Raw genomic sequence first — 25,554 nt, 5'->3', positions numbered from 1 at the left:
CCAAAATGCATTGGTTGGTAATTAATAATTAAAGCACTCTGGATTCTTGTAACACCCATCTTTTCTTGGGTATATATGGGAGTAGACTCACCAAAGTGAATCAATTCGATTAATAAGATGGTCATTTAAAACCCTGGACATTAATAATAGGAGACCTAGTGCTTCTTATTCATGTACATTTTACGATGAGGCTATCTGTGTACAAAATTTGTATATGCAGGCAAATGCATATGCTTAGAAAATAGGAAAGAAAAGTGCAGAAACCGAAATAAACAATTTAAAATTATATATTTTATTGCTCTAAACTGATAAAGCTGAATGTTACTTCAGCATGCCTATATTAATTTGTAGCATGTTCAACTTTTAAAGTGGTTGTAAAGCTTACATTAAAAAAAAAAAAAAAAAAGCAAACATGTTTTATTTACCTGCTCTGTCCAATGGTATTGGACAGAGTGCTCCAAAACTCCTCATCTGGGTTTCCCCTGCCATTGTTCTAGGCACATCCCATTCTTGGTGCACCCCCATTGGTAGCTGCTTCCTATGGGGTCACACCAGTGGGCACACACAGCATGGCTTGGCCCCACCCCTGCTCTCTTTTCACTGGAATTGACTGATAGTAGCAGGAGCCAATGGCTCCTGCTATTCTCAGCCAAGCTTGTGAGAGTGGGGAGAGAGGGCAGAAAAGCTGAAGACGGGCACAGCACGGGATCGATACAGGACTAAATATTTGGGGATGGGGGGAAGAAGGAACAGCAGTTTTTTTTTACCTTAATGCACGCCAATGGCAAGTTTTTAGACTCAAATGTCTCCTCTTGCAGGTTAAAGGCCTCTCTATGTTTACACTTTCAATCAGGCCAGACCTGACCCATAACCTTGTATTAGGAGAGATGAACAGTGAAATACACTGTGTAGTGCTATTATGCCAAAATAATGCTTTTTTTTATTATTTTTATTATAATAAATTATTTTTATTATAAAAGCCCTGCTGGGTCAGTGCCTTTAAGAAACATGAAGATGGCTTTCCTTTCTCTTACCTGTATGTGTCTTCAACTGAAAAGCAACTAAGTATATGGACCCATGCTGTCTCCAATAGCTCATCTAGCAGAAGTTTTCTTACCAAAATGACCACAAGACACAAGAGCAGTGTGTGATATAAACAAATACTTTGTTGTAATGGTGTGAAACTTGCTTGTACTGAGCTAATACAGTTGGTCAAAGCTTCAGTCCAACAGTGCACTCTGGGGTGGATACACACCAGATTCTCTGGCAGAGGAAGTCCATTTATCATAGTAATTAAAAAAAAAATAAGCCTATGTTTAATAAAATCCAAGTAAACAAGGGAACCCCACTTGTTTAACCATAATGTCAATTATGAGCCCTTGTACACACAGTCGGAGATTCCGACGGAATGTGTCCTATCGGACCATTTTGTCGGATAATCCGACTGTGTGTGGTCTCCATCAGACTGTTTCCGTCGGAGTATCTGACGGACCAAGTTTTCCAACTTGTCCGTAAAATTTTCAGACAAAATGCTCCGATCGGACATACTCCGATCATGTGTAGCCTACTCCGACGGACAAAGTGCCACGCATGCTCAGATCAAATTCCTAGACCAAAGTTATTGGCTACTAGCCTGAACGTAGTCCCGTCCTAATGAAATAACGCCATCACGCTATGTACTTTGTCCGACCGTGTGTATGCAATAGTTTCGGACACAATCCGTCGGACAAAATCCAACGGATTTGGTTGTCAGAATGTCCGACCGTGTGTACAAGGGCTTACTGCTAATGCCTCAATCGGAAACAGATTTTTTTCTTGAGATTGGATCATAGGGTTGAATTTATTGTTCAATATCCTGAATAATATGATCCACAGAAGTTTTATCAGGTACATAATCAGTGGAAAAGACAAATGACAACAGACTAAAATTTTAATTGCCAACAGTAGTAACTGAAACAGGAATAATCAAGGTGGGTCTTAGAGAAATGTTGGTTTTTAGTCCAATGGAGCATGAAAAAAAAAAAAACATTTGACATATAGATTCTGGATTCTTTCAAATGAAAGAACTCTTCAGTAAGCCTCCAAGCAGGATGAAGGCTTTTTTTTTAAGGTGCACGTTTCTCCTTTATTGCTGAAGTATATTTTTTTTCTTAGTTTTATACTCAATAGAGACAAAATATACTGCAGTGCTTGGACACATATGGTTAGCAACAATGGCAAAAATTCATCCTGCGCAATGCATTTGGGGTTAATAACTTGGAGCTGCTTGTTTCACTGTTAAATATTAAAGTTAGTTGTTTCTGCTTTTAGAAAAGTTGTTTACATTGCTAAGAAATCCTTTGCTTACTTGAGCATTTTTTTTTACATCCCGATATTTTTATGAACAACCCAAAGCCATCAATGACTACTTTAATTGCCACAGTAGCATGTTGCACATAAGACAGCCCTATGAAGGGAAAACCACATTCTTTATAAGAGAGAAATTCGCCATGAAATATAGAACACCCCTTCTCTTTAGGTTTGTATAGTATGGGGAAGGGTTAGAACTCCTGTCAGGTTTTGTATTGCTTTTTGTTCCCCCAATGTGAAGATTCACCCCCAACTTGTCAAGGTGACCACAGTCATTGAGACAGAAAATAATGGAAAATATAAGATTTTTATTTTTAACTAGAATAAGTAAGGTAAAATCTTTATTGGGGGCACCTGCCAAGTGATAAATGCCTAGAAGCAAGGTTCTGTGACTTTGCAGAGACTTCCTTTCACTTCCTGTAGCATTTCAAGGAGAGGAAGTGAAGGAAAATCTTCGCATTCGTATTTAGACAGCAAAAGATGAAACGGTAGGGGTTCAAAACCCTCCTTCCTTATTCTACTCAAAACAAGAAATGTTTTGGCTTTGCATATGCTTTAACTTTATACTGCCTACATATCTCATACAGTATGTGCAAAGCAGTAGCGGCTGGTGCTCCATTTTTTTGTGGGGGCACACATAGCCCCCTGCCAGGTCTGCACTTACCCCATCTAGGTCGCAGCTTCCTCGGCTTCTCCTCCCTGACATGTTAAAACGATACCAGAGTGGGTGAAAAGGAGTAAATATGAGTAATATTCTGATATTACTGAAGTAAGGTAAGAAAAAGATGTATCTTTTTCATTGCCACTACATATGGTCCCCAAGAATGAGAATAGTCCTCCTAAATTTATTATCTATAAATATATTCTGTGATGTTATACCACACATCAAAAATATCTTTTTTTGGGGGGTTATATAGTTAGCAGGGCAGTAACTGTAAGACCGCTCACCCTCTCTCACTCTGAGTGTCAAAATTACCTTGCTATTACCATATAGTTGGATTATCAATATACAATTCCTTGCAAAAGTATTCACCCCCTTGGTATTTTTCATGTTTTGTTGCCTCATAACCTTTAATTAACATGAATTGTTTGAGGATTTGCATAATTTAATTTACAGAACATGCCCACAATTTTGAAGATTTATTTAATTATTATGAAGCAAACAACAAATAGGACAAATAACAGAAAAAGCCAATGTGCATAACTATTTACCCCCCTAAAGTCAATACTTTGTAGAGCCACCTTTTGTGGCTATCACAGCTCCAAGTCACTTTGGACAAGTCTCTATGAGCCACATCGTACCACTGGGATTTTTGCCCATTCCTCCATGCCAAACGGTTCCAGCTCCTTCAAGCTGGATGGTTTGCTCCTGTGAACAGCAACCTTTAAGTCTGACTACAGATTTTCTATTGGATTGAGGTCTGGGCTTTGACTAGGCCATTCCAACACATTTACCTGTTTCCCCTTAAACCACTCAAGTGTTGCTTTAGAAGTGTTTTGGGGTCATTGTCCTGCTGGAAGGTGAACTTCCGTCCTAGCCTCAAATCACACACAAAGTGGTATAGGTTTTGCTCCAGAATATCCCTGTATATAGCACCATCCATCTTTCCCTCAGCTCTGACCAGTTTCCCTGTCCTGACTGCTGAATGGAATGGTGTTCTTTGGGTGATGGGATGTGTTGGGTTTGTGCCAGACATAGCATTTTCTTTGATGGCCAAAAAGTTAAATTTTAATCTCATAAGACCAGAGCACCTTCTTCCATACATTTTGAGAGTCTCTCACATGCCTTTTCGCAAGCTCAACATGTGCCATTTTGTTTTGTGCTGAAAGTAATGGCTTACTTCTGGCCACTCTGCCATAAAGCCCAACTCTATGGAGTGTACAGCTTATTGTCGTCCTATGTACAGATACTCTATGTACAGTCTCTTCTGTGGAACCGTGCAGCTCCTCCAGGGTTACCTTAGGTCTCTGTGCTGCCTCTCTGATTAAGGCCCTCCTTGCCCAGGCCATGAGTTTTGGTGTGCGGTCGTCTCTTGGCAGAATTGCTGTTGTGTCATTTCCATTTGGTTATGATAGATTTGATGGTGCTCCTAGGGATCATCAAAGATTTGGATTGTTTTATAACCTAACCCTGACTTGTACTTCTAAACAACATTGCCCCTTATTTGTTTGGAGTATTCTTTGGTCTTCATGGCAGTGTTTGGTTAATGGTGCCTCTTGCTTAGGTGTTGCAGCCTCTGGGGCCTTTCAAAAAGGTGTGTATATGCAATGACAGACCATGTGACACTTAGATTGCACACAGGAGGACATAATTTCACTAATTATGTGACTTCTGAAGGTAATTGGTTGCACCAGAGCTTTTTATGGGCTTCATAAGGGGGTGAATACATACGCACATGCCAATTATCAGTTTTTTATTTCTAAAAAATAGTTTTGTATTTATTTCTTTAATTTAATTAAATTGTATTTTATTTTATTTTTTTAATTTGACTTCACCAACTTAGTTTGTGTTCTGATCCATCACATATACTTCAGGTTAAAAGAACATTAAACTAAAGGCTGTAATGTAAGATAATAGGTAAAAAGCCAGGGGGGTGAATACTTTTGCAAGGCACTATATTTCTTCTATCACAAGTGCATTTGTTTGTACTACTTCATCATTATTTTATTTATTTTTTCATCTCTTTCACAGACCTTCCTTTCAATACTACATATATATAATTGCTTTTATATTTGCCATAGATGAGATAAACAAGAACCCCAATATTTTGCCCAATGTGACTCTGGGATATCACATATATGATTCCTGTAGTGATGTGAATAGGGCCATAGAGAGTGTCTTGAACATCCTGTCTGGTGCCAAGGCCTCAATTCCAAACTACTCCTGTATGGATCAATATAAACTGGCTGGTGTTATTGGAGATTGGACTTCAGAAATATCTATGCACATAGCACAAGTGCTAAATCTATATGGAATCTCACAGGTGAGAATAAAACATTGCCACAAATTAGTCAATATATTTAACATGGATAAAAGAATGGAAATAAAAAGGCAAAGGGCACTTTTTTGGATTGGGTCCAGCTCACTAGAAGGGATCAGGTGTTGCCATATGATGATTATCTCCATTAACAGATGTAAATTATTATTATTATTATTATTTATTTATTTTCTATTAAAAAACAATATTTTAGTTGAAGATGTCTCCTTAATTTGTCTTGTATGTAATTGCTTTTCAGGATGTTGTGAAGGTGGTGATTTTAATGTAAACCTGCCAGGGAGGTATCTTGATTATGGTGCTTACCAGTAGACAGTTGAGTGTCACGTTCACTTATCTAGACAATGCAAAATAGACTTTTTTGTTTATTGCTTTTTGGGGTTTTGTTTGCACACATTTGTAATCATATGTGTAAGTCGAAGTGCCTGCGTCAATGCTCCACTGTATACTATGGTCCTAACTCTATCATTTTCAGAGTCTCTGAGTTGGAACATATATAGCAGTGAATAGATGATGGCAGGCTTGCCTGGAGGGAGCCAACCCCTCCTTTAAGGCACAGGGATGAACGGGACGCACAGGAAGCCAATCAAGAGCACAATGGCAGCTGAAGTCATCTAGTGAGTCCCTGCATCCAATTCAACCAACTGTAACAAAATGTGTCAAAAAACCAACCTATAACTAGCCTTTGCAGTAAGATGCACATGGAAGGGCAACACACATAACATTTTATTTTCCTTGCATGTGATTAAGTATTCTTAGAAAAGTAAAATCTCATCACATTCACCATGTTCTAGGGAAAATTCTCTTGCAATATGCAACTTACTTTGCAAAGTGAATAGTCTATTTCCCTTAATAGGTTAACCCCAAACAGCACAGGAAGGTGCTTTACTACAGGAGGTAAAAGACCACAGACGACACCATAGAGCGATACTGGACAGCAGGAGAACTTTATTTTTTTAGTTTATTAAAATTGTATTGGTTTTAAGATGAATTCAAGAATAGTTCAAGTGTTAGCAAGGAATAAATATCGGAGATGCAAATTTAGGGTCTTGTTTTCACTAGTGGTTGGGGGCTGCAAAACCATGCGGTAGAGCCACATTTTTTACCACCCCTTAACAGCTCCCCCTTTAGCTGGAAAGGTAATGATGTGGGATGTACACATTACCATGGCCGCAAGCCTTGTGGCTGTGGCAAGAGTTGTACACCTTGTCACTCTGTCAAGTGAATGGGATTGCACTGCAACTGTCCTACAACCACACACAGCATATGAATTTAAAGCGGACGGCCACCCTAAAAATAAAAATGGCAAAAAATATTCTTATATTATTATATATAATATTCTTGTAGCTGCTGACTTTAAAAAAAAAACACATTGTGGCCGGAACACCCCTTTAAGGGGTTAAAACAGGCATTGAGGGGTGATATAATGCCTCATCACTGCCTATCAAATGCTCTTCAGAACACAAAGAAGGTGTAATTGATGCCATAGGGCCCCTTCACACGAGCCGTCTGATCAGGTCCGCCTGTCTGTTTTTCAGGCAGACCTAATCAGATCTTCCATTCTCCTCTATGGGGGCTTGTGTCTGTTTACACCAAGTTGCCTCTGATCTGATCCGGCAAAAACAAAGGGAAGGGGATCCATTCCCATCTAAAATAGAAACATAGAAAAGTGACGACAGAAAAAAGACTGAGTGGTCCATCGAGCCTGCACATTTATTTATTTATTTTTATATACAAGATTTATATTTTTTTAAAGCCATTTACTGTGGGCTGTCTCACTGCCTTTGCTGGAAGTTTATTCCAAGCATTAACTACCCTTTCAGTAAAATAATACTTTCTAGGATTAGTCTTAAACTTTCCTCCAGTTAGTTGGAGGTTATGGTTACATATTGAAAATACTGCCCTTCTATATCTTATTCACCCCCTTGATGTATTTAAAGGATTTTTATGACAGACAATACTCTATTGGTCTCTTCTGCCTAAACTGCTTCTCCCTGCTTGTCAGAGTTAACCACTTCCTATCCGGGCCAATTCTGGCACTTCGCTCCTACAGCTAAAAATCATAATTGTTTTGATAGAAAATTACTCAGAACCCCCAAACATTATATATAGGGTTGCACCGATATCGATACTAATATCGGTATCTGCGCCAATACTGAGTATTTGCCTGAGTACTTGTACTCAGGCAAATGCTCCCGATGCTTCATCTTGGTACACCCTGCATTCAGCCTCAGTAGCCTGCAGTCACAAGGCAGCAGAGGACATCTTGCTACACCCAGCCCATATAGCATATGGACTGGGGGTAACAAGATGTCCGCTGCTGCATTCTGACTAGGCTTACTGAGGCCAAGTGTAGGGTGTATCAAGATGGGCGTTGCAGTGTACAGCTCAATCTTTGATTCTATTTTAGTGCTGCATTATTTTAAGTGCCACTGCCTACCATTGTCACCCATAAGTGCGACCTATTAGTGCCCATAAGTGCCACCTATCAGTACCCATCAGTCAGTGCCACATATCAGTGCCCATAAGTGCCACCCATATCGTTGCCCATCAGTCAGTGCCACATACAAGTGCCACCTATCAGTGCCATATACCAGTGCCACCCATTTAGTGCTAGCCATCAGTGCCGCATATCAGTGCCAATCAGTCAGTGCCACCTATCAGTGCTCATCAGCGCTGCTACATATTAGGGCCTCCTCATCAGTGCCAGTTAGTTACAGTTCTTCATAATAATAAAGAAGATATCATTAGTCTGTATTGTGCTTTGAAAACTGTCACTTGACATTAAAAAATGTATGGGTAATCGGTAGCGATGAGTACTTAAAAAAAAAGTATTGGTACTTGTACTCGGTCTTAAAAAAGTGGTATCGGTGCAACCCTAATTATATATTTTTTTTTAGCAGAATTAACCACTTGCCGCCCGTCCTATAGGCAAATGACGGCTGCAAAGTGGTTTCAAAATCCTGACCGGATGTCATATGACGTGATCAGGATTTTGAGCCGCTGCATGCCCCCGGGGGCGCGCATCGCAGCGATCGTTGTTGCAGGGTGTTAGTCTGACACCCTGCAACTACTATCTCGGTAAAGAGTCTCCGACGGAGACTCTTTACCATGTGATCAGCCGTGTCCAATCACGGCTGATCACAGTGTAAATAGGAAAAGCCGGTGATCGGCTTTTCCTCACTCGCATCTGTTAGACTTGAGTAGAGGAGAGCCGATCGGCTGCTCCTCTGACAGGGGGGTCTGTGCTGATCGATTATCAGCGCAGCCCCCCCCCCCCCGAGGATGCCCACACTGGACCACCAGGGACGCCACCAGACCACCAGGGATGCCCAGCACAAGGTAATCCTCCCTAGACCACCAGGGATGCCAGTCAGTGTCCACAGTGGATGCCAATCAGTGCCCATAATGGATGCCAATCAGTGCCCACAATGGGCATCACTGATTGGCATGCATTATTGTTTGGCACTGATTGGCATCCATTAGTACAGTATAACATAATACAATGCCACCTATCAGTGCCCACCTGTGCCGCCTATCAGTGCCCATCCGTGCCACCTATCAGTGCCCATCCATGCCCATCTGCGCTGCCTATCCATGCCCATCTGTGCCGCCCATCCATGCCAATCCGTGCCAGCTATCAGTGCCAATTTGTGCCACCCATCAGTGCCCATCAGTGAAGGAGAAAACGTACTTATTTACAAAGTTGTGAAACTTAAACAAAAAAAAACATATTTTTTTTCAATATTTTTGGTATTTTTTTATTTGTTTAGCAAAAAATAAAAACCATATAGGTGATCAAATACCACCAAAAGAAAGCTCTATTTGTGGGAAAAAAATGATAAAAATTTCATTTGGGTACAGTGTAGCATGATTGCGCAATTGTCATTCAAAGTGCGACAGCGCTGAAAGCTCAAAATTGGTCTGGGCAGGAAGGTGTTTAAGTGCCTGGTATTGAAGTGGTTAAATATGATAATAATGAATTAAAAAAACAAAACACTAAAGTTAGTCCAATATTTTTGTATAATGTGAAAGATGATGTTACGCCAAGTAAATATATACATAACATGTTACGCTTGAAAATTGCGCACGTTCTTGGAACAAACTTTGGTACTCAAAAATCTCCATAGGCAACAATTTCTATTTTTTTTCCAGGTTACCTGTTTAGAGTTACAGAGGAGATCTTGCTATAGAATTATTACTCTTGCTCTAACATTCAGGGTGATACCTCACAGGTGTGGTTTGAATGCCGTTTACATATGTGGACACGACATACGTATGCATTTGCTTCTGCGTGCGAGCTCACGGGGACGCGGGTGCTTTTTAAAAAAATATATATTATTTATTTTATTTTCATTTCTTGATTTTTAAACTTTCCCTTAAATTTTTTTTGATCACTTTTATTCCTATTACAAGGAATGTCAACATCCCTTGTTATTGTTTATTTTATTTCCATTTTTTGATTTTTACACTTTCCCTTAATTTTTTTCTGATCACTTTTATTCCTATTACAAGGAATGTCAACATCCCTTGTAATAGGAATAGTGCATGACAGGTCCTCTTTATGTTGAGATGTGGGGTCAATAAGACCCCACATCTCTCTTCCAGGCTGGAAAGCCTGAGATAAAAAAAACAAAATAACAGTATGATCTTGGCTTTCCAGTTGAGTATATGGCAGTATTTACAGGCCGGGTGTGATGTCCTAACGTCACGTCCAGTCCTCTGAGGGTCATAGAGATGACTGGGGACCATCTGTTCCCTGTACATTTCTATGGTCAACTTCCACCATGGGTGGATACCTTCTCCAGCTCGCGGATCACACAGGTGTGTTTCTAGAAGCACTGGAGGGCTATGGGAGGTAGGGGGCATCCAATCCTGCTGTCTGTAAGAACAAACAAGCAGCTGAACTGCTGCTATGATTGTTCTTATGGTGCAGGGAATCGCTGGCTGAAAATAACGATACTGGGTTGATGCCTGTAGGTTACAGGCATCAGCCCGGTATAACCACTGAAACGGGAGGACGTCCATGTACTCCCTCCTGGCAGGAAGTGGTTAATTTATACTGACTATTCATTCACAGTCTCAGAGTACATTTATGCCACTGCTCTGTACATGTTCATGTGCATGCATGGGATTGATGCCATTGTGGAGCTGCCAATCAAGTGGCCAAAGGGTCCATATCCAGAAGGAAGACCAAGAGATAATGCCCATGACAACTGAAAATGCACCACGGTCCTGGGGGTTAAATTCCACTCTAAAGATGGATTCCAGTGGGGTAGACTGTATTGAATAACAGTGCAGTTAATCTGAAACAAGCAGTACAGTGTCACATTTGGGACTCTACAATAAGCTGCAAGTGATATGTGTCCCCTCAAAGACACATAAAACAAAAATACCAAGCAGCTATGAAAAATAAATGTTTTAAATCAGGTGGTCCCTACAAATGACAAGAAGGAGTAAAAGAAACTGAATGGTTAATGAAAGAAAGGGGGGAAGGGGTTGCACATATTCTAAGAAGAATTCAAAGCCATGCAGTGCATTATGGATTTAAAGGCGAGTTCCACCCAAAAATGGAACTTCCACTTTAGTGATGGTGACCCCCTGACATACCCTCTTTTTAGAGGCATCCATCTCCCACTTCCTCCTGGGGCTCTGCGGCGCTGGAAGAAAGTTCACTTCTCTCCCCCTGCAATCTTCTGGGACACGTCACAGAAGAGTGCCCTCATCGCTGGACCGTGGGACAGGTGAATGTCCTATTATTAAAAGTCAGTAGCTACACTTTTTGTAGCTGCTGACATTTAAATGGGTGGAACTCTGCTAAAAAAAAAAAATCTCCTAGTTGAATCTTCTAAAAAATTCCCGAGAAATTTGACTCTCAAACCCTTATGATCACATTGTAGTGATGCCCTCAAATCCCATCCCTGGCCAACACTTCTGTTTAATGTCAGAGCTTTCCCACTCTTTTCTGCACCCACGCATCCCTATTGGTTGATCATTGTTATAGGTTGCCTCATTTGGTAGGAGTGTAGGAGTTGGGATGGGGCAGGGAAAGCTACTTCACTGCTAGGTAGTGCCAAAGCTTTGCCAATTTAGAACAGTTGGGTCAAGGAGAGCTTCTACTTTTTTTTTTCTTTTATAAAATGTCCTGTATAGTTAATACTGGGATGTTAATATCACAAGATTCTCCTATTATTTATTTAGATCAGCTATGGAGCACCATATGCTGCACTGGCCAACAGACGACTCTATCCATCCTTCTTCCATACCCTGCCCAGTGATCACATTCAATTTCTGGCAGTTGTTAAGCTACTCAAACACTTTGGCTGGACATGGATTGGTGTCATTGTGTTTGATGATGATTATGGAGATAGTCAGACTCAGGAGTTGATATTGAGCGCTGCCAGCCATGATATCTGCATTGAGTTTATTATTAAAATTCCAAATGATCAAGATCAAATCAGAAATGTATTTTATGAGAAAGCAGAGATTCTAAACAATTCAACCTCTAAAGTTGTTGTACTTTGTGGGAAATCTTCATATTCGGTGAAGTACTTTCTAGAAGTGGAATGCGAAGTTCAGAGTAAGACATTTATTATGCCAGTAACATGGACTGTTGAGAGGTTTTTTCAACCACATAAAATACCATACCATGGAAGCGTACTATTTACACCGCCTAAAAAAACTATACCACGTTTAAAGGAATTTTTTCAAAATGTTACCTCTGCCAATTGTACTGATGACTTTTTACTAGAACATATTTTAGCATCTTGCTGTTATTGTTTAACATCAGATTCATATTTCAATAGGATATATGAAGATAAATTCAAAGTTAAACTTCATAAATGTAACACTATTCCTGACATATGGAAAAACATTAAACATTTTGGAACCACATATCATGTGTATAAAGCTGTCTATGCCTTGGCACATTCTTTGCACAATATGGAAACCTATTTGTCCAGAAATGCCAAAAGTACCTTCCTGAAAAATCAGAAGCTCATGCAAGAGGTAATGTGTTTATTACTGTCTTGTACACATAACTACTGTTATGTATTTTTTTTTTTACATCTTATTTTTTACCACAAAATTTGGTTTGAGCAGAGTTCTACCGAAAAGTGGAATCACCACTTATCTGCCTCCTCCTCCCTCCAGTGCCACATTTGGGTACCTATTTTTGACATCCTCACTTCTGAGAGATCTCTCTGTGGCAAGATCACTCAGAGGTTCGGCCCCCCTCCTTCCCCCACTGCAGGGCCATTCAGAAAAAGGAGCACGCTTTGCACATGTGCAGTAGGGAACTGGCTGTGAAGCTGCAAGTGTTCACTGCCAGGTCAATGTAAATTGCCCCTGGAAGACGTCAGTTGTGACGAAACGGCGTAGGGAGGAGTGGCGTATTGACGTCACCGCGTTCCACGTTGAACCCGGAAGCAACGGGCAGCGTTTACGAAGCCGGCCGGCAATTTTGTTGTTTGTAACACAGCGAACTGTTTTCTCAGTTGGATGTAAGTGCAACCTTTTCGATCAACGTAAGAATTTACTACACTATGGCGACCCTTCTTGTTTCTGTATGTGCCGGGCAATGAGTGGTGTGGCCGTAGGACCTGTCCAAACGTCTGAACAGAGCTTTATCCTCCTGGTGGTCCATGCGCAGAAGGAGTGCTTTCTTATTGTGGCCATATCTGGTCTCTGTGATGGGACCAGTCTAGCTGGTAAGCGGCAGTAATATTGGTGGTGGAATTCTGTTTTCTGCATCTTTGAGGACACCTTTTTCCTTTACCGGTGTGGTGTGTTTCACGGTGGAAACTACAATCAAAAAGAATCTATTTTTTCTATATGAAATGAATTTTTTTGTGTGTAGATGGTGATATGGACTATTTTTTGATTATTTTTTTGAATATACACATTCTTTTAATTAGAGTTTGGTATAATATCGTTTGATACTGTTTCTCTTTACTTTATTTTTCACAAATAATTTTTGGATCATTTTTAGCGCAGCTTTTTGAAAATTAACTAGGATTTGGTTTGTGGGTATCTCACTTAATAAGTTGCTGCTGCACTCACGGTAAAAAATTTTTTTTTTACACAATTTTATTTTATCAATATCTCATTGAAGAATAGCGCTGTATTTTTTTGGGTTACAAAGGCAATGGTGGCGGCAGCACCAGAGAGCCGATGGAAACATCGGCTGGGGTACTGACACCGCTGGATTCCAGGACAGGTAAGTGTTCTAATACTAAAAGTCAGCAGGTACAGTGTATATGTTTTTTGTGTTTTTTTTGCTGGGGGGGGGGGGTGGAACTCCACTTTAATTTACTTAAATGATATCTAAATCCAAAACAAAAAAAACCCCTAAACAATATACAGTAATATATAATCCTATAATATATATTGCAGGTTACTTTTCCTTATATTTCCTGGCTGCAGAAAAAGTAGTTCAACCCAAACAATAATAATACATTTTTTTCTTAGCTCTGATGTTCACCGACTCCATTCCACCACTAATATATATTTGGGCAAACGTTTATGGACATCAAACCATCACATTTATATAAACCTGTTGGACATCTGATTCCAAAATAATGGCCATAAAAACAGGCACATAGCAATGCAATAAACATTGAAAAACATTACCATCCAAAGACATTTTAGACAATTGTTCATGTACACTTCCAACCTTATGGAAAACATTTGGGGAAGGCCTTTATTTTGTTTCAGCTTAATTGTGCCAAATCTGGATCCATAAAAGGCCATGAACTCAGTTCTAGTGAACACCTTTAAATAAAGGCACTGATTGTGAACCAGATCTTTTAATTTAACATCTTTATTATTATTATCGATTTATATAGCGCCAACAGTTTACGCAGCACTTTACAATGTATAGGGGAGACAACACAATTACAGTACAATACAAAAGGTACAGGAGGGCCCTGCTCATAGAGCTTACATTCTAAAGGGAGGGGGTGTTGGTACAAAAGGTAATAGCTGCAGAGAATGATTTGATGGGGGTGGCTCGGGGACAGTTAAGTGGGTGTGGGATAGGCTTCCCTGAATAAATTAGTTTTCAGGGAACTCTTAAAGGTGGACAGGGTAGGGCTGAGTGGACAGACTGGGGCAGGGAGTTCCAGAGGATGGGAGAGGCTCTGGAGAAGTCTTGAAGGCGAGCATGAGAGGAGGTAACAAGGGAGCTAGAAAGCAGGAGGTCGTCGGAGGAGCAGAGGGGACGATTTGGGTGATATCTGCAGATGAGGTTGGTGATGTAGATGGGGGCGAGGTTGTGGATTGTTTTGTATGTTATGGTTAGCATTTTGAATTTTACACGGTGGGGTAGGGGAAGTCAGTGAAGGGGTTGGCAGAGAGGGGCAGCAGTCACGGAACGATTAGTGAGGTGTATTAGTCTAGCAGCAGCATTCATAATAGACTGAAGGGGGGATAGCCTGCTTAAGGGTAGGCCATTAAGGAGAGAGTTGCAGTAGTCAAGGCGGGAAATAATCAAGTGAACGAGTTGCTTTGTGGTGTAATTAGTCAGGAAGGATCGAATTCTGGAGATGTTGCGGAGGTGAAGGTGGCAGGATTTAGCCAGTGATTGGATATGGGGGCTGAAGGAGAGGTCAGAGTCAAGGATTACACCCAGGACTCTGGCATGAGTGGAGGCACCAATGGTTGTGTTGTTGATATTAATGGTGAAGTCACAGGGGGGGATCGTGAAGGAGGAAATATAACAAGCTCAGTTTTAGAAAGATTGAGTTTAAGGAAGTGGTGTGACATCCATACTGATATGTCATTATAAGTAAGTTGGAGATCTGTGAGGAGATTGAGGGGGTGAGTTGAGGAGTGGAGAGATAGATCTGGGTGTCGTCAGCATAGAGGTGGTATTGGAAACTATGGGATCTTATCAACTGGCCCAGGGAAGAGGTATAGAGTGAGAATAGGAGGGGCCCAAGGACAGAACCTTAGGGTACCCCAACAGAAAGAGGAAGGGGAGCAGAGGAGATAGAGTTGTAAGCGACACTGAAAGTGCTCTGAGATAGGTAGGAGGAAAACCAGGATAAGGCAGAATCGCAGAGGCCAAGGGAGCGTAATTTGCTGAGGAGGAGCAGGTGGTCAACTGTGTCAAAGGCAGCAGAGAGGTCTAAAAGTATGAGTATGGAGAAGTGGCCATTGGTTTTAGCAGTTAGTAGGTCATTGGTGAGTTTTAGTAGGGCAGTTTCAGTAGAATGTTGTGGGCGGAAGCCAGACTGTAAGGGGTCAAGAAGGTTGTTGTCCATGAGGTAGCGACTCATTTGGTCATGGACAAGGCGTTCGATGAGTTTGGAGGCAAACGGGAGCAGGGAGATGGATCTTAAGTTGTTCAAACAGGTGGGGTCTAGTGAGGGTTTTTTGAGTATGGGGGTAACCAGTGCATGTTTGAGCAGGGAAGGAAAGGTGCCGGAGGAGAGGGAGAGGTTGAAGATGTGGGTTAGGGAGTTAAGGATAGAGTGGGAAGGTGGAAGCAGTAATTGTGAGGGGACAGGGTCCAGGGAGCAGGTAGTGAGGTGGGCCGTGGAGAGGAGTTTATTAACTTCATCTGTGGTAACTGGGAAAAAAGAGGAGAGTATTGAGCGTGGTGTTGGACCTGTTGTGTTGGGTAGGGGAGGAAGTTGAATGCTGGATATTATAAATTCTGAGAGAAACCGTGCTACTTATTCACAGGTAGAGGGGAAAATGGGTGGAAAATGTTTTTTTTTTTTACGGATAGAAAATGTCCTTACAGTAAGGACTAGACAGGTTGCAGCCCCCCCACCAAAGAAAACCCCCAAACAGGGTTTTCACAATATTATAACCTAAAAACCGGGGTATCTGGCGATACCTATGATTAAGTAAAAATTAGATAAAGTATAGATTAGAGATACAAAGTGAGTATTTTTATAGTCCCTAAAAATACCAGCAATCTCATAAAATGCGCTCTATATCAGATATCCTATTCCCACACTAATGGGAATATTAGCCTCTATCAGGGACAAGGTTCAATAATCCCAAAGACTGCTGGGCGCCAAAAGCTCTATGTGATTTAACCAATGTGAACCCCTATGCGACTTTAACAATAAAATCACATAGATAATCTTGGATGTGGCCTGGTCCGGAAATAATATACACTTGTATCAGAAGGACCTAGACGTCAGCTTCCAAAAGGTGCTTATGTGCAAAAATATATAAAATTATATTTATATATAGAAATATGTGATATGGACTGTATGTGAGCACCATATCACATATTTCTATATATTTTTGCACATAAGCACCTTTTGGAAGTTCCTCCCCTACCCAACACAACAGGTCCAACACCACGCTCAATACTCTCCTCTTTTTGCCCAGTTACCACAGATGAAGTTAACCACTTGCCGCCCGCCCTATAGTAAATAGACGGCGGCAAAGTGGTTTCATAATCCTGACCGGACGTCATATGACGTGATCAGGATTATGAGCCGCTGCGCGCACCCGGGGGCGCGGCGATCGTTGTTGCGGGGTGTCAGTCTGACACCCGGCAACTACGATCTCGGTAAAGAGTCTCCGACGGAGACTCTTTACCACGTGATCAGCCGTGTCCAATCACGGCTGATCACAGTGTAAATAGGAAAAGCCGGTGATCGGCTTTTCCTCACTCGCGTCTGTCAGACGCGAGTAGAGGAGAGCCGATCTGCTGCTCCTCTGACAGGGGGGGTCTGTGCTGATCGATTATCAGCACAGCCCCCCCGAGGATGCCAACACTGGACCACCAGGGACGCCACCAGACCACCAGGGATGCCAAGGACAAGGTATGCCACCCTAGACCACCAGGGATTCCAATCAGTGCCACAATGGATGCCAATCAGTGCCCATAATGGATGCCAATCAGTGCCCACAATGGGTATCACTGATTGGCATGCATTATTGATTGGCACTGATTGGCATCCATTAGTACAATATATTATAATACAATGCCGCCTAACAGTTCCCACCTGTGCCGCCTATCAGTGCCTACCCATGCCCACCTGTGCCGCCTACCCATGCCCACCTGTGCCGCCTACCCATGCCCACCTGTGCCGCCTAACCCATGCCCACCTGTGCCACCTATCCATGCCCATCCATGCCAATCCGTGCCAATTTGTGCCACCTATCAGTGCCCATCCGTGTCGCCCATCAGTGCCACCCATCAGTGCCGCGTATCAGTGCCACATATCGGTGTCCATCAATGCCGCCTCATCAGTGCCACTTCATTGGTGCCACCTCATCGGTGCCCATCAGTGCCGCCTTATCATTGCCCATCAGTGTAACCCCATCAGTGCCCATTAGTGAAGGAGAAAACTTACTTATTTGCAAAGTTTTGAAACTGAAACAAAAAAAAACTTTTTTTTTTTTCAAAATTTTCGGTATTTTTTTATTTGTTTAGCAAAAAATAAAAACCGCAGAGGTGATCAAATACCACCAAAAGAAAGCTCTATTTGTGGGAAAAAAATGATAAAAATTTCATTTGGGTACAGTGTAGCATGACCGCGCAATTGTCATTCAAAGTGCGACAGCGCTGAAAGCTCAAAATTGGTCTGGGCAGGAAGGTGTTTAAGTGCCCGGTATTGAAGTGGTTAATAAACTCCTCTCCACGGCCCACCTTTTTTTTAGGTTATAATGAATGCTGGATATCTCCTTGCGAATTGTGTCAATTTTGGTATTGAAATGGTTGGCAATCTGTTTAGCGGTAAGCAAGTTGGTGGGTGGGGGCAGTGGGGGGTGAAGTAAGGAATTAAGGGTAGAAAAGAGTTGACGTGGTTTGGATGAGAGGGTTTTGATGAGAGTGTTGTAATAGGTTTGTTTAGCAGTGTGGAGGCAGGAGTTGTATTTGAGGAGGGCAGATTTGTAGAGGGTAAAGTCTTGCAGGGACTCAGATTTACGCCACGCTCGCTCAAGAGCATGGCTGTGTCTCTTAAGACTTCTGGTGTCATCTGTTTGCCAGGGTTGTGGCAGACAGGGCCTTGTTCTGCGTGTAGAAAGAGGAGCAAGTATGTCTAGGGAGGATGACAGCGTGTTGTTGTAGATGGATGTGATTAGGTCTGGGCAGGACAGGGATGCGATTTTGTCATAAAGACCATCAGTAGCATAATGAAAAAGGGAAGGGTTGAGGTTGCGAAGGTTTCTGCGGGTAGTGGTTTGTAGGTTGGCAGCATGGGATGTAGGAGACAAGGAGAGAGTGAAAAGGATAAGGTTGGGATCAGAGAGAGGAAAGGGTGTGTTAGAGAAACTGCAGGGAGTACAGCGATGGGAGAATACGAGGTCAAGAGTGTTACCGTTGGAGTGAGTGGTGGTTTGTGTCCATTGTGTTAGGTTAAAAGAGGAGGTTAGGTTGAGTAGTTTAGAAGTGGTAGCCGTATTAACATTGATTGGAATGTTAAAATCACCTAGGATGATAGCAGGTACTTCAGATGAGAGAAAATAGGGTAGCCATGCAGAGAAGTCATCCAAATAGTGTTACACTGGTCCAGGAGGTCGATAAATAACAGCGACCCTCAGACAAATTGGAGAGAAAAGACGAATGCATTGCATTTCGAAAGAGCAGGGGGAAAGAGAGGGAGGTGTGGGAAGTACCTGAAAGGTGCATTGTGGGGAGAGGAGAAGTCCAACGCCACCTGTAACATCTGTACCTGAGTTCACATGTACTCTTTTGGATGGATCGGTAGAAAATCCCACAGACACTTTCCAAAATTTTAGGTAAAGCTTCCTGAAATGATAGGAGCCTGTCATTGTTGAAAAGGGTAGGGAATTCTATATTAACCACTTCAAAATGGGACATTTATACACCCTTCCCTCCCAGACCAATTTTTAGCTTTCAATGCTCTCATACTTTGAATGCCAAATACTCAGGCATGCAACACTGTACCCAAACAAAATTTAGAAAATAGAGCTTTCTTTTGGTGGTATTTAATCACCACTGGATTTTTTATTTTTTGCAACATAAGTGAAAAAAGAGCGAAAAGGTTGAAACAAAAAACACCTTTTTTTAGTTTCTATGATAGAATTTTGCAAATAAGTCATTTTGTTCATAAATTTGGGCCAAAATTTATACTGCTACATCTCTTTGATAAGAAAATAACCCAAATTAATGGATATTATTTGGTCTCTGTGAAAGTTATAGAGTCTACCAGTTATGGTGAAAATCTTTGAAAATGTATTACACCTGATGTACTGACTCATTTCTCAAGGCCCTGAAATGTCAAAAAAGTACAAATACTCCCCAAAACTTTTTGAAAAGTAGGCAGTCAAAGGTATTTAGTATGAGGCATGGTGAGTTTTTTGAAGTAGTATTTTTCTCCCACAATTCTTGGGAAAATTAAGATTTTTTTTCCCACAAAATTGTCATAATAACAAGTTATTTCTCACACATAGCATATGCATACTTCCAATGACACCCCAAAACACATTCTGCTACTCCCCCCGAGTACGGCGATACCACATGTGTGTGACTTTTACACAGCCTGGCCACATACAGAGGCCCAACATGCAGGGGGCACCGTCAGGTATTCTTGGAGCATAAATTACACCTCTAATTTCCTAATGACCTATTACACTTTTGAAGGCCCTGGAGCACCAGGACAATGGAATTACCCACAAAATGACCCCTTTTTGGAAAAAAAACACCCCAACATATATTCTATGAGGCATAATGAGTCTTTTGAATGGTTAATTTTTTACACAAGTGTTCAAAGCGTGGAAAGAAAATTTAAATCTTTTTTTTTTCTACACAAAGTTGTCAAATTATTTAGAATATTTCTTTCTAACATATAGCATGTATATAGCAAAAATTACACCCCAAAATACATTCTGCTACTCTTCCCTAGTATGGCGATACCCCATGTGTGAGACGTTTACACAGCTTGGCTCCATACGGAGGCTCAACATTGAAGTAGTACTTTAAGGCATTCCATGAGCATAAATTACACATCTCATTTCATTCCTACCCATTACACTTTTGAAAGTTCTTAAGTACCAGGACAGTGGAATTACCCACAAAATTAACCCATTTTGGAAAGAAAACACCCCTACGTATATTCTATGAGGCATGGACTGCATATAGGTACTCGGGTACTCTGGTGGGCTGCAGATAGGTACCCAGGTACTCTGATGGGCTGGTGACAGGTTCTTGGGTACTCTGATGGGCTGGTGACGGGTACTCAGGTACTCTGATGGGCCGGAGATAGATGCTTGGGTACTCTGATGGGCAGGTGACAGGAACTTGGGTACTCTGATTGCCTAGTGACAGGTACTTGTGTACTCTGATGGCCTGGTGACAGGTACTCGGGTACTCTGATGGCCTGGTGACAGGTACTTGGGTACTCCGATGGCCAGGTGACATATACTTGGGTACTCTGATGGGCTACAGAGAGGTACTCGGGTACTCTGATGGGCTGGTGACTGGTACTCGGGTACTCTGATGAGTGTTGACAGGTATTTAGATGGACAGTGACAGGTATCCAGGTACTCGTGTGCTCAGATGATCTGTGACAGGTACTCAGGTACTCAGATGGGCTATGCCAGGTATTCAGGTACTTAGATGAACTGTGACAGGTACTCGGATACTCAGATATACTGTGACAGGTACTTGGGTACTCAGATGGCCTGTGACAGGTACTCGGGTACTCAGATATACTGTGACAGGTACTCAGGTACTTGGGTACTCAGATGGGCTGTGACAAGTACTCAGGCACTCAGATATACTGTGACAGGTACTCGAGTACTCAGATGAGCTCTGACAGGTACTTGTGTGCTCAGATGAACTGTGACATGTACTCAGGTACTTGGGTACTCAGATGATCTGTGACAGGTACTCGGGTACTCAGATGGGCTGTGGCAGGTACTCAGGTTCTTCGATGAACTGTGAAAGGTACTCGGATACTCAGATATACTGTGACAGGTACTCGGGTACTCAGATGGCCTGTGACAGGTACTCAGGTACTCGGGTACTCAGATATACTGTGACAGGTACTCAGGTACTTGGGTACTCAGATGGGCTGTGACAAGTACTCAGGCACTCATATATACTGTGACAGGTACTCGAGTACTCAGATGAGCTCTGACAGGTACTCGGGTACTCAGATGGGCTGCGACAGGTACTCAGGTACTCGGGTACTCAGATATACTGTGACAGGTACTCAGGTACTCAGATGGGCTGTGGCAGGTACTTAGGTACTCGGGTACTCAGATGGGCTGTGGCAGGTACTCAGGTACTCAGATATACTGTGACAGGTACTCAGGTACTCGGGTACTCAGATGGGCTGTGACAGGTACCGGGTACTCAGGTAATCAGATGGACTGTGACACGTACTTGGGTACTTAGATGGGCTGTGACAGGTACTCGGGTACTCAGGTAGGCTTTGACAGGTACTCGTATACTCAGATGGGCTGTGACAAGTACTCGGGTACTCAGATGGGCTGCGACAGGTACTCTGATGGGTGGTGACAGGTACTCTGATGGCTGGTGACACGTACTTTGATGGGTGGTGACAGGAACTCTGATGGGTGATGACAGGTCCTCTTTATTAAGGGGGGGTCAGTGTGGTTGGTGTGTACTGTAAGCGGTAACGAGATGTTACCGCAATCTCCTTCTCACACACGATCAGTGTGTGAGGAGGAGAACCCGGTAACATCTCGTTACCGCGATTTGTTGACATTCTGTGACCAGCTGTGATTGGACACAGCCGGTCACGAGGTAAAGAGCCAATTTCATTGTCTCTTTACTGCAATCAGGGTTGGGCTGTGTAAGGGTGACAAGCCTCATCCCCGATTGCCGCTCTGTGCGTGCCCTAGGGGCGTGCACGAGCGCCGTGCACATGGGCAATACATGTGATTGGACACAGCCGGTCACGTGGTAAAGAGACATTTTTTATTGGCTCTTTATACGGATCTGGGATGGGCTGTGTCCAAGGGACACATCTCATCCCCGATCGCCATGCTGCGGGCCCATGGGGGCTCACAGGAGCGGCAAGAAACCGAGGACGTCATATGAAGCACTACCATCTGTGGAAGTCGTATATCTATAGTCCAGTAATGAAATGGTTAATGTCCATAGTTTTCAAATAGGATGTGCAGCAAGGTACCTTGATAAATGTGGGCTGCATTCCGCCAATATTTCAGATGCACAATGAATTGCTTAGCTTAGCACTTTACTTTATTTAAATCCTCATGGGCAGGTACAGCAACATTGAATATTAACTATACAAAAAAACACAGGCCCCTTCTAATGGAAAGCACCCCATTTGTGTATGTGTTTTATATTCTAGAAGAGAGGGGTTCCTTACTTAGTACAGTATCACGTGATCTTTTTTTTTCAACTGCTTTGCATGTTGTGTTTTCAAGCTAATTTAAACCCTAGAAGTATCCACAATATCCCCTAATCTGGATGATTGTTGCATGCATTGGAGAAGGAAATAATAATAAATATGAATGTCATTTAAGTTAAAAATATTGAACGGTGGAAAAGACTTGGTATAGTCTTGTGCAATTTCACTTTTTTTCAGTTTTTAAGAAGAGTCCATTTTCAAGATCCCACTGGAGAAGAAGTATATTTTAATGAGAGAGGAGATATGGGCGCGTTGTATTATATTTACAGTTTTGGAATGAATTCTAGTTTTGGACTTATATTTGTACATATGGGAAGTTACAATGCATCTTCTGATGGAGAAGAATTTGTGTTTGATGGATTACCACCAATATGGAAACATGGTGAGGTTTGTGTTTTCACTTGACTAATGATTCCTACATAGATGGGTTAAGTAGTGAAGGAGTTTGCCACTAATTCTCTCTAACATTCCTATTGACCTATCACCAAGATGGACTGCATAATTAGGCAGAAGGGATGTGCAGGAGGTAGGAAGGGATGGACAAGCTTTAGTACTTTGAGAAAGTATTGGAGTTTGCATGACTACTGTATGTGTAGGCATCTCTACAAGCCCACATAATGCATCAAAATGCAGAGATGGCATCAAAAGGATTCACTTAGCAAAGTGCATTTTTTTTTTAGCATAGTTAAGTAAGGTGAAGATATGGTTATTTTAGCCACTGCCTGATCGACTGGAGAAAGTATGTATAAAACATTTTTTTTTTACCATTTTCTTTTTTTGTTTTTTTCACATTTTTTATACAGTATACTGTGACCAGAACAGTACAGTGTTACCATAGTGAGGAGGTGATCAGGATTTTTTTTAACACTATGATTACTTATAAAACTGATGATCACTGCTATAAGTGTAGTGCCACCCTCGTATGGGCTGCTGGAGGTTTACTGACCCTAAAGGTTGTGCTGACCTTGCAAGCCTCCTGACACCTCTGACACTCTGGGTTCAGACATAATTCAAAGAAAGAATGCAATTGCAAAGACACCAGACTGTATCAAATACAGTGGTGTGAAAAAGTGTTTGCTCCCTTCCTCATTTCCTGTTCCTTTGCATGTTTGTCACACTTAAGTGTTTCGGAACATCAAACCAATTTAAACAATAGTCAAGGACAACAGAAGTAAACACAAAATGCAATTTGTAAATGAAGGTGTTTATTATTAAAGGTGAAAAAAATCCAAACCATCATGGCCCTGTGTAAAAAAGTGATTGCCCCCTAAACCTAATAACTGGTTGGGCCACCCTTAGCAGCAACAACTGCAACCAAGCGTTTGCGATAACGTGCAATGAGGCTTTTACAGCGTCCTGGAGGAATTTTGGCCCACTCATCTTTGCAGAATTGTCCTAATTCAGTTACATTAGAGGGTTTTCGAGCATGAACGGCCTCTTTAAGGTCATACCACAACATCTCAATAGGATTCAGGTCAGGACTTTGGCTAGGCCACTCCAAAGTCTTCATTTTGTTTTTCTTCAGCCATTCGGTGGTGGACTTGCTGGTGTGTTTAGGATCATTGTCCTGCTGCAGAACCCAAGTTCGTTTCAGCTTGAGTACACGAACAGATGGTCGGACATTCTCCTTCAGGATCTCTTGGTAGACAGCAGAATTCATAGTTCCTTTTATCACTGCAAGTCTTCCAGGTCCTGAAGCAGCAAAACAGCCCCAGACCATCACACTACCACCACCATATGTTACTGTTGGTATAATGTTCTTTTTATGAAATGCAGTGTTCCTTCTACGCCAGATATACTTGGACACACACCTTCCAAAGAGTTCCACTTTTGTCTCATCGGTCCACAGAATGTTGTCACAAAAGTCTTGGGGATCATCAAGATGTGTTGTGGAGAAATTGAGACGAGCTTTGATGTTCTTTTTGCTCAGCAGTGGTTTTCTCCTTGGAACTCTGCCATGCAGGCCATTTTTGCCCAGTCTTTTCCTGATGGTGGAGGCATGAACGCTGACCTTAACTGAGGCAAGTGAGGCCTGCAGTTCCTTGGACGTTGTTGTGGGGTCTTTTGTGACCTCTTGGATGAGTCGTCGCTGCGCTCTTGGGGTAATTTTGGGCGGCCGGCCACTCCTGGGAAGGTTCACCACTGTTCCATGTCTTCGCCATTTGTGGATAATGGCTCTCACTGTGGTTCGCTGGATTCCCAAAGCTTTGGAAATGGCTTTATAACCCTTTCCAGACTGATAGATCTCAATTACTTTCTTTCTCAATTGTTCCTGAATTTCTTTGGGTCTCGGCATGATGTGTAGCTTTTAAGGATCTTCTGGTGGACCTTACTGTGTCAAGCAGCTCCTATTTAAGTGATGCCTTGATTGTGAACAGGTGTGGCAATAATCAGGCCTGGGTGTGGCTAGAGAAATTGAACTCAGGTGTGGACAACCACAGTTATAGTATGTTTTAACAAGGGGGGCAATCACTTTTTCACACAGGGCCATGATGGTTTGGATTTTTTTTCACCTTTAATAATAAACACCTTCATTTACAAATTGCATTTTGTGTTTACTTGTGTTGTCCTTGACTATTGTTTAAATTGGTTTGATGTTCCGAAACACTTAAGTGTGACAAACATGCAAAGGAACAGGAAATGAGGAAGGGGGCAAACACTTTTTCACACCACTGTACATGAGTATTTTACTAAGATTTCTTAAGTCAACAAGAAGAAAGGAATGGTAATGCAGATATCTTTCAATCTCAAATGTTAGTCTTTGCAAGTATACAAAAGATAGGCAATGCAAAGAAAGAACACAATAAATAAAACGGTAATAACCAGCAGGCCCTGGGAGAACCGATGACCCCAAGTATAAAAAAGTG

The 25,554-nt window shown here is 41.9% G+C and overlaps 1 protein-coding gene across 1 annotated transcript in view; it reads left to right on the top strand.

Moving 5' to 3' along the window:
* LOC143975924 (vomeronasal type-2 receptor 26-like) overlaps window positions 1–25,554 on the top strand; it is a 69,523-nt gene that overhangs the window by 13,738 nt on the left and 30,231 nt on the right. The window contains exons 2-4 of the mRNA XM_077478457.1: window positions 5,042–5,333; window positions 11,547–11,925; window positions 12,136–12,353. Coding sequence (XP_077334583.1) covers window positions 5,042–5,333; window positions 11,547–11,925; window positions 12,136–12,353 — 889 coding nt within the window. The remainder of the gene's footprint in view (window positions 1–5,041; window positions 5,334–11,546; window positions 11,926–12,135; window positions 12,354–25,554) is intronic.

Source organism: Lithobates pipiens, unplaced genomic scaffold, assembly GCF_037356315.1.
Source record: "Lithobates pipiens isolate NorthernLeopardFrog02 unplaced genomic scaffold, aLitPip1_a1.2 Scaffold_13, whole genome shotgun sequence".
Lineage (NCBI taxonomy): Eukaryota > Metazoa > Chordata > Amphibia > Anura > Ranidae > Lithobates > Lithobates pipiens.
The sequence above is the reverse complement of the archived record's forward strand: the minus strand, read 5'-3'. Positions and strand labels throughout refer to the sequence as shown.